The sequence below is a fragment of the Harmonia axyridis genome, chromosome 4, assembly GCF_914767665.1.
Source record: "Harmonia axyridis chromosome 4, icHarAxyr1.1, whole genome shotgun sequence".
Taxonomy (NCBI): domain Eukaryota; kingdom Metazoa; phylum Arthropoda; class Insecta; order Coleoptera; family Coccinellidae; genus Harmonia; species Harmonia axyridis.
This window is the reverse complement of record NC_059504.1, coordinates 17,179,900-17,196,237: the sequence shown is the minus strand read 5'-3', so window position 1 is coordinate 17,196,237 and position 16,338 is coordinate 17,179,900. Positions and strand designations below refer to the sequence as shown.

The 16,338-nt window shown below is 35.5% G+C and overlaps 1 protein-coding gene across 1 annotated transcript in view; it reads right to left on the bottom strand.

Moving 5' to 3' along the window:
- Positions 1-16,338, bottom strand: part of LOC123678337 (protein outspread) — a 202,995-nt gene that overhangs the window by 45,088 nt on the left and 141,569 nt on the right. Inside the window, exons 3-4 of the mRNA XM_045615319.1 lie at positions 16,080-16,145; positions 1,942-2,152 (exon numbers count right to left, since the gene is read on the bottom strand). Of these exons, the coding sequence (XP_045471275.1) occupies positions 1,942-2,152; positions 16,080-16,145 (277 nt within the window). The remainder of the gene's footprint in view (positions 1-1,941; positions 2,153-16,079; positions 16,146-16,338) is intronic.

Sequence of the window (16,338 nt, the reverse complement as noted above, 5' to 3'; positions counted from 1 at the left end):
TTATTTAACTGGCGGATTTCGCCATAGTGATCGCTTCTTGGTGCAAGGATATATGCACGATTTTTTTTAGGGTTGGGCGGTGATGGACATGTGAGGTTAGGCCTGTTATTTAGCTGTTAGAATGTGGACATCCTGCAGGACTGAATAGGGGATTCAGTAGTGAAGAATTTATTAATGAAAGGGCAGGATTTGATTGCACCAAAATTGGAACAATACATCCTTTGTTGTTAATGTTCATTAAGGTTGTCGTTCAAAGAGGAGAGTAGTGTCAGTTGAAGTAAGATAATTGAAGCATCGAGGAAATTGCCGAGGAATAGACGAAGAGAAAATCAACCTTTGAAGGTAGAAGCACAATAAGACATAAAGAGATGGTTTTCGAGGCGACATCTTCATACTAGGGCGTCGCATAGCTTTAAGGATAGAGAGTAGATAGATGAATGAAGCAATAAAGCATGTGTAGATAAATCTCAGTATTAGAAAGGAAATGTGAACGGGGCATCATGCACTTCAACGTATGATACAAGGTCACAGATAAAAACCACAGCAAAAACTCTGTCTCCCTGTACAGGTTTGCAAGATTTCTTCTACATCCAAACAAAATCTTTTCTATCCTTCCTTATATAATATAAATAATATAATTAAATCTGAGAACAAAAAAAACAGGAAGGAGTAATGAATGTTATAGTTTGCATTATATTGATTTAAAGTTGAACATGAGGTCGAGCATTATCTTGCTGAAATATTGGATTTTCAAGCCATTAAGGTAAGGGAGAACATATGGCTCCATTATTTCTTGGAGGTAACGCAGTGCTGTCATGTTACCTCGAATAAAGACTAAAGGTAACCTACTTGCATGAGCAATAGTATCCAATACCATAACGCCTACTGTCCGGTGTACATGACGCTCAACATGAAACTGAGGTTCACGTCTTTCTCCCCGACGTCGTGTAACCCTTCTTCGGTAATCATATGCCCCCAAGGAATAATCCAGATTCATCAGAATAGACGAACTGATGCCATTCCACATTCCAATGTTGACTTTCTCTGCACCATTGTAATCGTTGCTAGTGATGCTCAACCGCCAGAGGTAACACAAGATGGGGTCGATAATGCTGCAGTCCAAAATACCTTATTCGGCAGTAAACCGTTCGGACAGGTACAGGATGGCCTTGTTCTCCTAACCACTCATCATCCAAAGATCGAGTTGTCGCAAATCGGTCTCTAATGGCCATAAGTCTCAGACGTCGATCTTGAACTTCATTTATGCCCCTACGACGTCCGGTGTCTACTCTTCTTCAGTTTTGGGCATTATCAAACTACGCTTGACAACATCTCATAACAGTAGTTGGTTTTCTGTTCTCACGGTTAGCGATTTCTCGAAATGACAACACCGCCTCCTGTAGACGAATAATTCGACCTCTTTCAAATTCACTTAGCTGGCGATAAATTTCACGTACACATGCTCTAGGCATTTTAACAACAACTAAACATCGACTCTGGATCTCTTCGAACAGCTGGTTTTTTGGAAAATTTAAAAAAACTTGTTAAAAACGACTACAATATTTAGGTAACGAAAATTTTTTACATTGAAAAACGTTCACGATTTTATCTCCAAATTCAATCATTTACTCCTAGCTCTACTATCAATATTTTACCAAAAAAAATTGAAATTTGAACAACTCCTTTGCAGTTTCTTTGTCAGTTAGTATATTAATTTACATAGCGTGTTTTGATGGATAATCTTGCTACTCATAGATTGATAAATTGCGCCAATGTTTTTTCAATAAAAGACATGGATAAACTAGTATGATTGAATTTTGGTTTCGAGATTACAGTATTTCAACAATTATTTACTATATCCTGTGTAATGTTTTGGAGTATGTTCTGTTTGTATGGATCAAGACCAGGAGATACCCTTAAGCTAAAGGAGTGTCTACACACCTGGAAATGTAGCATTCCTCTTGTGTCTCCGTGGAAACATAGCCAAAAGCTCCACCCACCATCTAGCATCTTCGCGACTGGCAGCCTTTATGAAGGTAACTCTGTCGGGAGATGTCAAAGCGACAGAATGAGGATGACCTGTTATCTGTTCGGCCGCAGTCACTTCCAGGACCTTGGACATGTCAACAGATCCTTGGGGAATCGTGTCCGGCTGAAAAAAAAACAAACATTAATGTAAAAAATACAACTTGTGTGCCAAAATAATAGTTTTTCATATAAAAGATGATTCACAATGAAAAATATTCTCAACATGTGGACCATTCTATACCCCTTGAAAGAAGTGACATTTGGATCGTCATACAGGGTGTAGCATGAGTCATTGGCCATAGCCTAGGTCATCCAGGCCTTCCAGAAAAATAGCTTGTTATTGTGTTCGCATATAGATATACATCAATGTGCATCTTGAAGTTGGAAACTCTGTGCTGCTTTATTTATAGCTTCCGAGAAGATCTGCAATTCGATATCATATTCCAAGTCGCATTTGTAACAATTTAAACCCGAAAATAGCGCCTCGTCGGTCTTCCAGACGAGTCCAGGTTAACAAACACTCTCCAGTTTAAATTTAGCCCAGCCGCAATTCGCACAATACGAACAAAACTACAAAACCTGAAATGCTGGAGGTTCATACAGATACATACCCGTTTCCAAGAACTATAACAGCTTGTCAGCGTAAAACAATAACCTGGAGCTAGAAAATTATGTTATAGACCCATTTCGGGTCGTCATATGCACTTCTTATTGCCAATTCGAAATTTTAATTAGTGGTATTATGCTGGTATTTGCGTTTTAAGTATCCATTCGGGAAGTCGACGAACTGTATTCATGATAATTAAAAGAATAAACAGTGAAAACTTTTTTAGAGTCTTCATTGTATTCGAATCACGTATGTCATTCTATTTTGAAATATTTCACCAAATTCATATTTCTCTGAAAAAAGTACAGATAATTCAACCTTTTCATCTGTCAATGTTTTCTTCATCGATATTCAAGCACTGCAATTGAAAGGAATTCAATAATAAAAGCACAGGGTGAAAATAATGAACAAAAACCTCTTATCCTCTATTTCGACGCCTCTTCACATGTTTATTTATTTTCTGTCAGACTTTATTTCACTATGTCCTTTTTGATGCTTGTTTTGGTGCTAATTTAAATAGATATTTTCAACGATATTTTCCGTTGATGTTGATAATAATCTAGTACTTGATTCTGAAAAAATATTGACAATTCCAAATATCTAAAAGCCATTCATATCCAATAAACTTGACTCAAAAAAAGCCTGAAGGCATCTCCATTTTAAATAAGATTAGTTAGGCTCAGGAATAGCCCTGAAATAGGCACAATTATAACACTAGACTCTTTTTGCAGCTATTTTAATTCCTATTGCAATGTCTTATTTCTGAGCTAATTCCGGCAGATTTCTGGCACTATAACACTACGATTTCTTTTTTTGATACTTGTTTCAGACATAATTACAGAGGTGCAAACCTCGAAGTCAAATTTTGAAAATAATCACTTATAACTCTTATAGACGCTAGCCCAATTTGGTGCTACAAGTCTATGAGATAAAAATTATGTTGATCGACCTGAATTGCAGTGAAAATAGTTCTTGTCTGAGCATCGAAAATATGTTTGAAAGCATGCAAATTTCAGGCTCACAAATAGCTAGAAATATCATAACTCTTTCGTGCCTGTTTAGAGCCTATTTTCAAGACTATTTCTTGCCTGATTTCTGATGGATGTCTGGCACTATTAAGTTACAATAAATTGGGTAATGTAATAAGAATTGTGTTGGCCTACCTACATCTCAGAAGAGAACGTTCGGTTGAATTTCATGGTTGACCTAAGTATAAAAAATATATTACTAGAAGCATGGAGATCTAAGGCTCAGAAATAGAGACGAATATGAACTATTCTTATACTAGATCTCTATCTTGCCTGGCCTCTATTTTCATTGATATTTCAGGGGCGAATTCCTCATAGGTCTCTAGCACTGTTAGACTATAATACGCTTTCAGAGCTTGTTTCTGGGCATGTTCATTTCAAGCACATTAGACTGAGACTGCCAGGCTCAGAAATAGGCCTGAAAAGGCATGGTGCATTAAGAGACTTAGGAATCTCAAAATGATAGTTTTGAATTGTTCCCACTAGGAGACGGAAGTTTGAAATAGTGACACCTTTTCCTAGCACTCCATGAAGGAAATGACGTCTCAGAAATACTATCTATAGTCACCGCAAGAAAAGAACGAAACCGATCTGAACGTATCGTTTTCAATCGATCTTCCCAGTGAACAATCTGCTTCGTAGTTTTCATCGACAGGTGCTTAGTCATACGAGTCGGTGTAAGTTGGCTCGTTCGCATCTTCCACATGGATTGATATACCCTTGATTGCACATTCGCGACTCATATCGGTGCAACAGATATCCTGTTTCCTTTCTCACACGTATCATCCATTGGCGACCAATCGAAAACTACCTGACGGAATTAATAGAGATTGCATCGTCGGGGATGCGTGGGTATTGCATGTGTAAACACAATAGGAAACCGGGGGGGACTTATGAGGTCAGTAGCGGCTCGTGGGACTGCTGCAGGTTGTTAGATTGGATGATGTAGGTTCCAGCGAGGATGGAGAGAAGTGGATCGGAATGACTTGTGGATGAATTAAGAGCCACTAGATCAACGAGTCGTGTCGAGAACCGAGTGTACAGGGTGACCCGCATAAAACTGTCGAAACGAATATTTGTGTGAGAATGTTTTCACAGAAAATGATGAGGCTGGTCAGTTTTTATTTGGAAGACGTGATCATGTGAATGCAAATTCGTAGGTGTACGAAAGATTAGTCTTTACCTCGGAAATAGGCTTCAACTCCGGTTATAACTTCTTCATTAGAGAAGAATTCCTTTCCCTGGAGCATTATTTCAAGGTCTACAAAAGCCGGTAATCACTGGAGGCCAGAACTGGAAAATTAGCTGGGTCATCAAGAAGTTGAAAGCGCAATTCGACTATGGTTGACCATGGTTTTCATCCATCTGTTATAGGGCACATTGTCATGGTGAAAGAGAATTTTTTCATTCACATTGGAGGTCGTTTTTTCTTAATTTCTGCACTCGACGATCCAATAACGGTATGTAATATCCACTGTTGATGGTTTTAACTTTGTCAAGAAAGTTAATGAAGAATTCATCATGCACATCCCAATACGGATGCAATAACCTTGCAATCTGATATTTGAGATTTTGATCGCTTTGTACATTTCACCTCCTGCTTCCCATTCAGCTGATGATCTTTTTGACTTAAAAGTGTAGTGATTAATTCAAGTTTCACCCACTGTTAGGGATTCATCAAGCCAAGTAGCTTGACATTTTAATCAACTACTTAACTTGAAAATCAAGCCCGTAAAAAATTACATACTTGTGCTTGACTTGACTTGATTTTAGATATTTATTGCTTGACTTGATATCAAGCTACTTGATACTACTTGAGCTTGATATGCATGCGTCGCACGGCATATATTGTTTCAATCTCGTGCTCGCTTAGACTGAATAAGAGGATTCCTCGAACGCCGAGAAACTGAAGCATTCGCCAGTGTGACTTAATTAGTAGTTTTCTTACATTTCTCTGGAATCTATCGGTAGATTTTAGTAGTTTCAGAAATATCTTTCCAAATTTGGCCAAAATGGCCAAGGATTTTTTATCAACGCAAGAACCTTCAGCTCCTGTTGAAAGACAATTTTCCAGAGTTGCTCTTACAGTTACAGAAACCCACAATAGGTTAGGCGACAAATGTATAAGATGCCTATGTCTTAGAATCTGGATGGAAAATTATGAAATCAAACAAAGCCTGGACGTTTCTCAATATTAAGAAACTTCATTTTTTGATGTTTTTATATTTTGTTATGATTTATAGTGTAATTTATGTTTCTATTTCAAAAAAGTTGATATTTTCGGTTCTTTTATAGAATAAGTTTAATAAATGAAAGTATTTTTTGCAAGGTTCCTTGTTCCTTCTCATTTCATCATTTTTTTTGTCACACTACACAATGAAACTGCTAAAAATCAAGTAGCTTGATATGATTCAAGTACTTGATAAATAAATACTTGACTTAACTTGAGATTGAAAAACTACTACTAGCCAAGTAGCTTGAAAGTCATGCCAAGCTGTGAATTCCTAACTACGTTTGAAGTCAGCATACCACCTTCTAGCCATTGTAACAGAGTCTCAATAACACTTATTAAGCAAAGTGCTGTGCTCACACAGATTTCAGTCCCGAAGGCAATTTTTTTTCATCAATCCTTTTGTTCCAATCATTTGGTCATTCCATGAGATAGAAGGAACTATAAATCATGCTGTAAATTTTTAGTATGATGCATTTAGAGATCATATATCAACACTACAGGAATGCTCACAAATTCAATCAAGCAGCAGAATATTTTCGATAGGGAGTAGCCCTCTACAATTGACGAACATGATAAATTGATGCAAATCGAATGCAAGAAGACAGAGAGAGAAGAAGGTGTGTCAGTAACGAAAGATGATACTTTCGCGTATATAATTACTGATTATTTATTACAGCGTCGAACAAGTTGAGGAGAATTGGGTTAGGCAGATGAGTTTTTGCGTTGTGGGAGAAGGTACCCGAAGTAATCCTTGCATGTGTGTGGGATTTTTAACTATTCCTCGTGAGAACCAAACTTTCTGTCCTCAACACCCAGAAGTGTTTGTGTTTCTTTCATATACAGGCTGTCCCAGAATTCGTGGACAATAATGGTCCTCCATATTCTAATGTTGAAACTATTGGGAGAAATTCAGAATGTTTTTTTCGGAAATGTTTCTTTACGGTGTAACAGCCTTTGAATTTGAAGATACTTCTCTTAAGAAGGATTTTGTTTATTTTTACTCTGGAACTATTAAATTTGTAGCTGCGATTCAAACAGGAGTTTTCAGGGGTAAATTTCACAACAACTTTTTCATACCTCAATATTTTCAAGTAATGAGGCAACAAATTGTAAAAAATATTTTTAAGCTGTCACCTATCGACTTTTGATAGTCGTGATGGCCTTTGGCTTATATCGTTTTCCTTCGTTAATGGCATACTTTCTTCTTTACAATGAAGTAAACATTGATTTCTCTTGAAATTTACTCGTTTTTTTTTCAATATCAAAATGATATTTCTTTTTGGAGAACCCTTCATCAATAAGTTTTAATTCAGACTATACTTATCTTCACAAAAATAACTCCTATACATCATTTATTTCATCAGTGCCATGACATCACGTTTTCTAGCATTGTTGCCAGACTGTGATTTTTTCATCTAGGTACTTCACCATCTAATCAACATCAACAATTGCTTTTAAAAATAGTTTCACTCTTTGAAGTTTGGAAAATTATGTGGCTCCAAAAAGAACACATTATTTTTAATGATTCGAAATGAGATAACCAAACCTAACCAAACCAATTTTGAATTGGTCAGATTTGAATTGAAATCAGAATGATAGATTGGTGAACTCAAGCCAAGGCGAGCAGATATCCCCATATTTTCGAATGCTTCAAGTAACGGGTGTTTTTTTTCGAGGTATATAACTTTAAGTTGGCATTACTGTTCAAGATGGCGACCGATTTAACAGCTGTCAACTGATTTATTCTCAGTTTGGTTTGGCAATTCATCATGAATAGACTCATGCCTGAACAACGCTTGCAAATAGTGCAATTTTATTACGAAAATAATGGTTCTGTGCGGAATACGAATCGCGCACTACGTCCATTTTATTTTGTTTAGCGATGAAGCTCACTTCTGGTTGAATGGCTACGTCAACAAACAAAACTGCCGCATTTGGAGTGAAGCTAATCCTCAAGTGTATGTCGAAACACCGTTATATTCAGAAAAACTGACTGTTTGGTGCGCTTTATGGGCTGGTGGAATCATTGGTCCGTACTTCTTCAAAAACGATGATAGCCGGAACGTTACAGTCAATGGTGATCGGTATAGAGCCATGATTACTAACTTTTTCATTCCTGAATTGAACAACCATGATGTCCAGGAGCTGTGGTTCCAACAAGACGGCGCAACATGTCACACAGCTCGTGCCACAATCGATTTATTGAAAGACACGTTTGGTGACCGCCTAATTTCACGTTTTGGACCTGTGAATTGGCCTCCAAGATCTTGTGATTCAACACCGCTAGACTACTTTCTGTGGGGCTATGTAAAGTCATTGGTCTATGCGGATAAGCCACAAACCCTTGACCATTTGGAAGACAACATTCGCCGTGTTATTGCCGATATACGGCCACAAATGTTGGAAAAAGTCATCGAAAATTGGACGTCCAGATTGGACTACATCCGAGCCAGCCTTGGCGGACATATGCCAGAAATCATATTTAAAATGTAATGTCACAAGATTATCTTGCGGATACAAAAAGTTCATGTCAATCGAATAATCCATCATTGTTTTATTGCAATTTAAAGTTCTATAGCTCTAAAAAAAAACACCCTTTAGTAACAAGACGTATTGGTTTGGATTCTAAATCTCACTAGGTATGACGTCATACCATTGATAAAATAATAACACTATAATTTCAGATCAGTCTGGATTTAAGTTCTGAACCCCACACTTCGAAAAACGACCACTAAAACGCCAACTCGAACATAATAAACCAAAATTCATCACAGTGGCTTGGACGAGATCCCTTTTTGGGACCTAGCCCATAAAAACGAATATTCGGCCAAAATCCCGCGAGATATATCGTGGTGGCTTTGAATACGAAAACGTCCGAGACGGAGCTAACTGTTCCTGGGTTTTATGTCCGTGGCCGGTGCGTCCCATAAAGAGCATCCGCGCCATAAAGTCTTCAAACTGGCCTTATGTGGAGTTCGTAGTACTCTGGTAGCTCGTTCGGATGCCGGTAGTCATTCGATCTAAGTGGCATCGCAAATCAAGCTGGATCGGGTTTCTCAGATTTGTATTCAACGTCGATTACAGCGAAACATACTTGCACATCTCGAGATCGTTTGGGAAACCGACGGTTCTTAGAGCCCTTTGTTTTATAGATGACCAAAATTTCTTATTTACACCTCTTGCCTCATTTCAACTACTTTCTCCTACTGTTGCTTTCGGTGTAAGCTCAACTAACCTAAAATGGTTGTTCTACTGGCAATTCGTTTTGCAATTTTGGATAGAGCTGACCTTGGTCGATCTTACTGACATGCTTATTACGCTATTTGTTCTCCTATCTGTTTCCATGAACACCCAGTCTATGTATTTATTATATTTTTTGTCTTGTTATGTTTTCTGTCTTATCCCATCATCTGTTGATTGATCAGTAACCTTTTTTGTTTTTGCTGATTGAACTCATTGAGATCTTCTCCTTAAAATGTCCATATTGTCTCATGTACTTCCAGTATTCGCGATGATCGGAATCATAATTGTACAGGGTGGGCAAATAAGCGAGGTAAGTGGCTATATCTCAGGATCCAGTTATCGTAGAGACTTGCGGTAAAAATTTTCATCACTAAAATATACAAGAAAAGACACTGGAAATTGATTTGAAGTTCATACCTCTACCGCAAGGGAGCGTAATAGCTACCGTCGAGTGGAAAAATGGATTTTACTCGAAAATGATTCATATGAAGTTGAAGAAAAAATATCATCCTTGGGAAATTCTCTATCTTTTTGAATTGCCACTTTTGATTTTACGACATCAAATAAGGGTAGGTGAAAGGGAGAAATCTGACTGATTGAAATGCCTGTAACTTCAGTTTGGCTCAACATTTTTGAGCAAATTAGATCTCATCTGAAAGATAATATCTTGTTGATTGAGGACAAAATATACTCATGATAAATTTGTTTCTGCTGCTTTCGATAGGGGCTGCTAAGTCAGAAGTTTTGTTCATTTTACTTCGAAATTTCAAATGTAATGATAGGATTTTCTTAACAGAAACAAAAATTCCATCAAATTTGTATGAAAAAACCAAAAGGTCGCAAAGCGATAGCTTCAGGCGTTCAGTAGTTATGGCCGAAAGAAGACACAATTTGGTTTTTCAGTGCATCAGTTGAAGAATACCTTTTCTCGGCCATAACTCCTGAACGCCTGAAGCTATCGTTTTGCGACCTTTTGGTTTTTTCATACAAATTTGATGGAATTTCTGTTTCTGTCAGAACTTAAAGACACAATTTGGTTTTTTGCAGTGCATCAGTTGAAGAATATCTTCTTTCGGCCATTACTTCAGAACTCCTGAAACTATCGCTTTGCAACCTTCAGTTTTTTCATGCAAAATCGATGGAATTTTTGTTTCTGTTAAGGAAATCCTATCATTACATTTGAAATTTCGGAGTAAAATGAACAAAACAATGAACTTCTGACTTAGCAGCCCCTATCGAAAGCAGCAGAAACAAATTTATCATGAGTATATTTTGTCCTCAATCAACAAGATATTATCTTTCAGATGAGATCTAATTTGCTCAAAAATGTTGAGCCAAACTGAAGTTACAGGCATTTCAATCAGTCTTCAAGAATTCCATCCATCGCCTCAATTGTATCTTCTTGAGAGATCACTAAGCCCATGCTAATTAGTAAATGACTCAAGTCAAACTGAACTTGGTGTTACCTCTAATTGAATCATAATAGATTGATTTATGTGGAAACACAGATCATCAACAACATCATTTTCACAAACATTAAAAGGGTCACACAAAGACATGAAGCCACCATCAAAAGAATTCGAATAGCAAAACAAAAATACGTGATCATGTTTATGAAAAAAATATTTGAGCCCGTGAACATACTACCAAACCACACCTTCGTAAGAAGACGGTCTCGAAATATACGAGACTACCTACTAAGTAAGAACCTCAATGACCGTTAGAAACCATATGCGTGTAGGAAAGAACCCATTATAATTTATTGCAGTCCGTGGTTGAAACATTATTTTAAGGTCAAAACCATAAAAGGTGAATACGTTTTGCTACAATATACGCATAATGTTACAATGTTTCATCTTTATGAAAACAAGAATGTTGGTAAACAGAAATGCGTTGATCCTGAATGATCTTCATTATTTTTTCAACTTACGAATTGGAATCTTTTTTATTTATATATTCATTCATACATAGAATTGAAAAAAATCAGAAGATTTTATGAATACATACTATGCTGAATTAACCTTGAGGAAATTGATGCTGACTCACGAACACTTTCTCATTATGCATATCATGAATTGTTTTCTTATGACATCGACAACGAACGTATGATCCATATCATTCATCACTTGAAAATTTGATTGGATTTATTGCAGTAAGCAAATTTTTTGGATTAAACAGAAAACTGATAGACCAAATTAAATAGTTTTAATTATAATTCACATATTCAGCTGAGCTGAATAATTATTCCATAGCGTAATAAACATAGATAGAGGAGTATACGCAATTTTAACATGTCCCCAACATGGTTAGATTACGTTGTCGGATTGTGATATATTTTCAAATCCACAATTTTACTATATTCTTATGAATGTATATTATATTGAATGAAATATATTTATTTGAGTGATTCCCGATTAAATATGCAAATTTGAATATTTGGAATCCGATATTTTTCTTAATTGTCGAATTTATAGTATGCAGAATATTTATTATTTTCTGAATCTACCTGCTGAAATCCAAGGTTTGGCAACTATTGCTCTCTTAGTGTCGTCCGTTGTTTCACGTCATTTGGCGCGCTTGAAGTTTGCTTTCTGAATTTCTGTTATATTTAGGTATTCATCTCAATATATTTTGGGTTGATATGAAACGTTGATTCACTATGGGACATAAGAAGTACGTTCTTTGTCTGAAACTCGCGAATTGAATGAAATATCGTATCACTGAATGTTTTCATTTCTGCGCGCTTCATGCCAAATTTGATAGTTCATGTTGGGGACAGAATTTGTTTACAGAAAATGACATATGCTTCCTCTATATATGTTTATTCCTCTGAGAATTATTTTACTAGCAATATTATCGAATACGTCTCTTGGTCTCTTATATGGAAATAATACTCCATGGACTTTTTATTGTATTATATCACTTCATGAAGGTTATCTTGTTCGAGACATACAAATATGTATTTAATTTCCTTATCTCGTTTACAGCCCATTCTAAACAAGAATTACGTGGAGGATTATTCCACGATGTTGTACAAGTTCATTGTCCTTATTTTTCAGATTGTGCTCATCATTGCTACTAATGGATATTCCTAATCTATTCAGCTTCGCCTTCCTTTATATGACAATGATCCTGAGGCAATGAGAAAAATTACAAAAACATTAATCAGGAGATGAATACTAGAATTAATTTTACCGTGATCATTTGATTACGGTTGAACCAACAGAAAAAAGAAGCGATTAGGAATTCTGTGAGGAAAAAATTCAGAAATATATTATAGGATTCATATCAACAATAGAGAACACCACAAATTTCACAGGATAGTTTATTATATTTCCGCTTATATACATAATAAGCATTGTCCCATATAAAAAAATTTGATAAATATCATACTGTGGTGTATTTTATTCAAATATTGTATTTTAAAAATCCTAAAACATTAGCAAGAGTTTTTTTAAGTTTACAATTTTTTCATAAAACCGATTCAAAAGATTTCATAGTTCGCCTCAAAGAAACAAGTACATATTTGAAAGTTTAGTATCATTAATTTCATTCCTTCTTACAATTCGATAATCTGATCATCATATAGGGTTTCCAATAGGAATGATACAAACTAAAATTGCTATATTATGTATTATTTTTTGACATTTGTTGTGTCATTTGTATTCAGTAGGTTAAGTTATTCAATCATGGAAAGTACATCCTCCAATAACGTTTAGAAATTTTTTAATTCAGTTGACAAATTTGAAATAGAACAAGATTTAAGTGTATCAATTTCAAATTTGTCTACAAAACGACTAATAGTGAGTCCATTTACTGAATTATTTTAAATTTCTTCCAGTATTCACAAATCAGCACTGAATTTGATAAAAAAAATTCAGCAATGATTTCTAAAAGTTGTAAGATTCTATGTTGCCATAATCAAATGGCATAACATATTGAACAGAAATGTTGAACACAAATGACATTGGAAAAAAAGGAATTGTCAAAAAATTATACAAAATGTTGCAAAAACTTCTTACGTATAAAACGTATTAATAGTTACAAAATGGCGAATGCTCAAATTGTAGAGAATGCTATAGAAAATTCTCCAACCGTCTTCAGTTCATTTCATGAGGGAATAATAGTACTTTCCATAAGAGAAATGGGGCATTGCCAAGTCTATCGAAAATTCGGAAAAATAAGGAATTATTATTATTGAAAATTTCTAGGAACTTTTCTTGTGTTTGATATTCCTTGGCGCTTGTTAGCCCTTTGGCTAACTGGTTCAAATGTGAATTCACTCAAGAGGCACCACGGTACTTCTTTTTGTTAATTGTTATTAGATTATGCCAAAACGTGCATAACTTCCTAAATTCTAACACAGCATCCGAAAGATACAATTTCGACTGTCCTCTTGAGAACTATCCGATTTTTTATAGTTCCCCATATTCCCATGAGTATCATTAAGAAAATCATCCTATAATTGAGCTGTTATTCACGAAATCGCTGTCTGGCCATCGAGAAGAGATAAAAAATGAAAGTGTACACACAGATATTATGCATTCAGCTGATTACTATTCTTAACGCTTGAATGACGAGGTTTATCGAACGAAAACGGGGTCAGCAAATGTGTATCGTTCGATTTTATGGCAATCTTGAATTTATAGTGGCAGCTTGTTGGACACCAATTGCTTTTTACCCTGCTGTTTGTAATGTATAAGATTTTTGCGTGCATTTCATTATGGCCGTTTCTTAATATGACTGCTGAGAATGAGGTTCATTATTGGTTCTTGTTTTCTACGTTTATCTCTGATTTATTCTAATTGTCAGCGGACGAAAGTGTGTTTTCGCAGTATGCTGCTTTTCTATGTATTCAAGTCGTCTAGAATGTAGTTGTTATTATTATTGCTGAAGAATATGTAGATCTAATAACCTTTATCTTGATGAGATTCAACATTAGAGAATAAAGAAGAAGATTTTGCTTCTTTGTGTATCGATGCTACCTTTTGTTCAATTCTTGAAAATGTAAATACAGGGTTTCATTTTCAATTGCTCGCTATCTGGACCATTCACATTCTATTTGATCTATCTACGCTGCAACAACGCTTTGAAATTGTTAAAATTCACTACAAAAATGGTGGAAACTTTGCAGTCACAGTTCGCAAAACTAAAATACTTTCATATAGTCGTGACAAACTCATTCTCGGCCATCAATAGTGAAACTGATGGAACTATTAAGCTGTTGGAATAAGTTACTGAAGAATGTTGTTTGTGCGTGGCTCAAGAACAAATGAGAATATTGCTGCTCTGGCCTGTAGATAGTGTTGAAGTGTACCCAGGTTTGTCGATTCTTCGTAGGTTTTGGGAATCAGGCAATCTACAAATGACATTACACCGTATTTCGCATAAATCCTTTGGTTTTGAGGCTATTGAAGTTCAGTTAACACAAGTACTCAAGCAACATTGAATCTTCGCTGATTGAGTCCTTGACATGCATCAAAATGATCCGGATTTCCATCGAAAAAACATCTTCAGTGAAGAGGCCCATAAGAGGCATAATTGTCGCATTAGAGGCTCAGAAAATTCAAGAATGGTGGTTGAAAACACTCTACATCCTCAACGTCTCACTGTTTGGTGTGGTTTTTGGATTGGTGGTATTAGGGATTCATTAAGCCAAGTAGCTAGACATTTCGAACAACTACATTACTTCCTCGAGCGCAGAGAGACTGAAACATTCGCCAGTGTGACTTTATTGGTAGTTTTCTCACATTTCAAGAAATCTATTGGTAGATTTTGATAGTTTCAGAAAAATCTTTCCGAAATTGGCCAAAATGGCCCAGGATTTTTTTATCCACACCAGTTTCTGATAAGTTGAAAGAAAATTTTCCAGAGCTGCTCTTACAGTTACAAAACCCGCAATAGTTTAGGTGACAAATCTAGAAGATGCCTCATGGGTCTTAGATCTTGGATAGAAAGTTATGAAATCAATCAAAAAAGGCTAGAGGTTTCTCAATATTAAGAAACTTTATTTTTTATTATTTTTTATTGTGTTATGATTTATAGTGAATTAATTTATGTTTCTATTTCAAAAAAGTTGATATTTTCGGATTTTTCATACAATAAGTTTATTGAATAAAAGTGTTTTTTGCAAGGGTCTTTCTCATTTCAACATTTTTTTATTGATGTGACACTGCACAATAAAACTGCTAAAAATCAAGTAGCTTGATATGATTCAAATACTTTATAAGTAAATACTTGATTGACTTGAGATTTAATAACTGTGTAATACTTGACTTGAGATTTAATAACTGTGTAATACTTGACTTGAGCCAAGTATCTTGAAAATCAAGCCAAGCCCTGAATCCCTAGGTGGTATGATTGTACCTTACTTCTTCGAAAATGAGGCTGTTGCAACTGTTACGGTACCAAACTACCATCAATGTTTTTATGGACGGAATTGGAAGATATTGATATGGACGACATTTATTTTTTATAAAATGGCACGTTTATATCCAATAAATTGACACAAGCAACTTTGAAAGTTAGGTTTCCTGGTCGTATCATTTCTTGAAGAGGAGATCTCAATTAGCCACCGAGATCTTGTAATTTAACACCTTTAGACTTTTTTTCTGTGGGGCCACGTGAAAGATAAGGTCTATGCCAATTCTCCACAATCGATTCAAGACCTTAAAGATGGAATTCGGGAAATTATCGACGATATACGGCCGCAAATGTGAGAATTGGATATTCTCCATCTGTAATATCAAACCTTCCTCTTAACAATGAATTAAACATCGATTGATTTTTTCAAATATACCTGTTCTTTTTCAATATCAAAATGCAACCTCTTATTGAAAAAACCATTACAATTCAAAGATTGGACATTTTTAATGAATCACCTTGTATAGATGTATGTAATCTTGATAGATAAAATGGAAGATATATAAAAAGTACTTACATGTTCATCAACAGAATAATTCAGTTCCCCATCATCATATAAAACGAAAAATCTTCTTTGCCACCTCTGAAATAAAGAAAAAAGAATCAATTAAAATGAAATCATGAAAACCAATATTAAAGAGTTTTTAAATTACTTGAAACTTGAAACGAAGGTAATCAATCAGTAGATATACAACACTTTTTTTCATTCGAGTCGCATTGTATCTATCGATTTTTAGATATCTTAATTTGATCTAAAATATATATTCACATTTTTT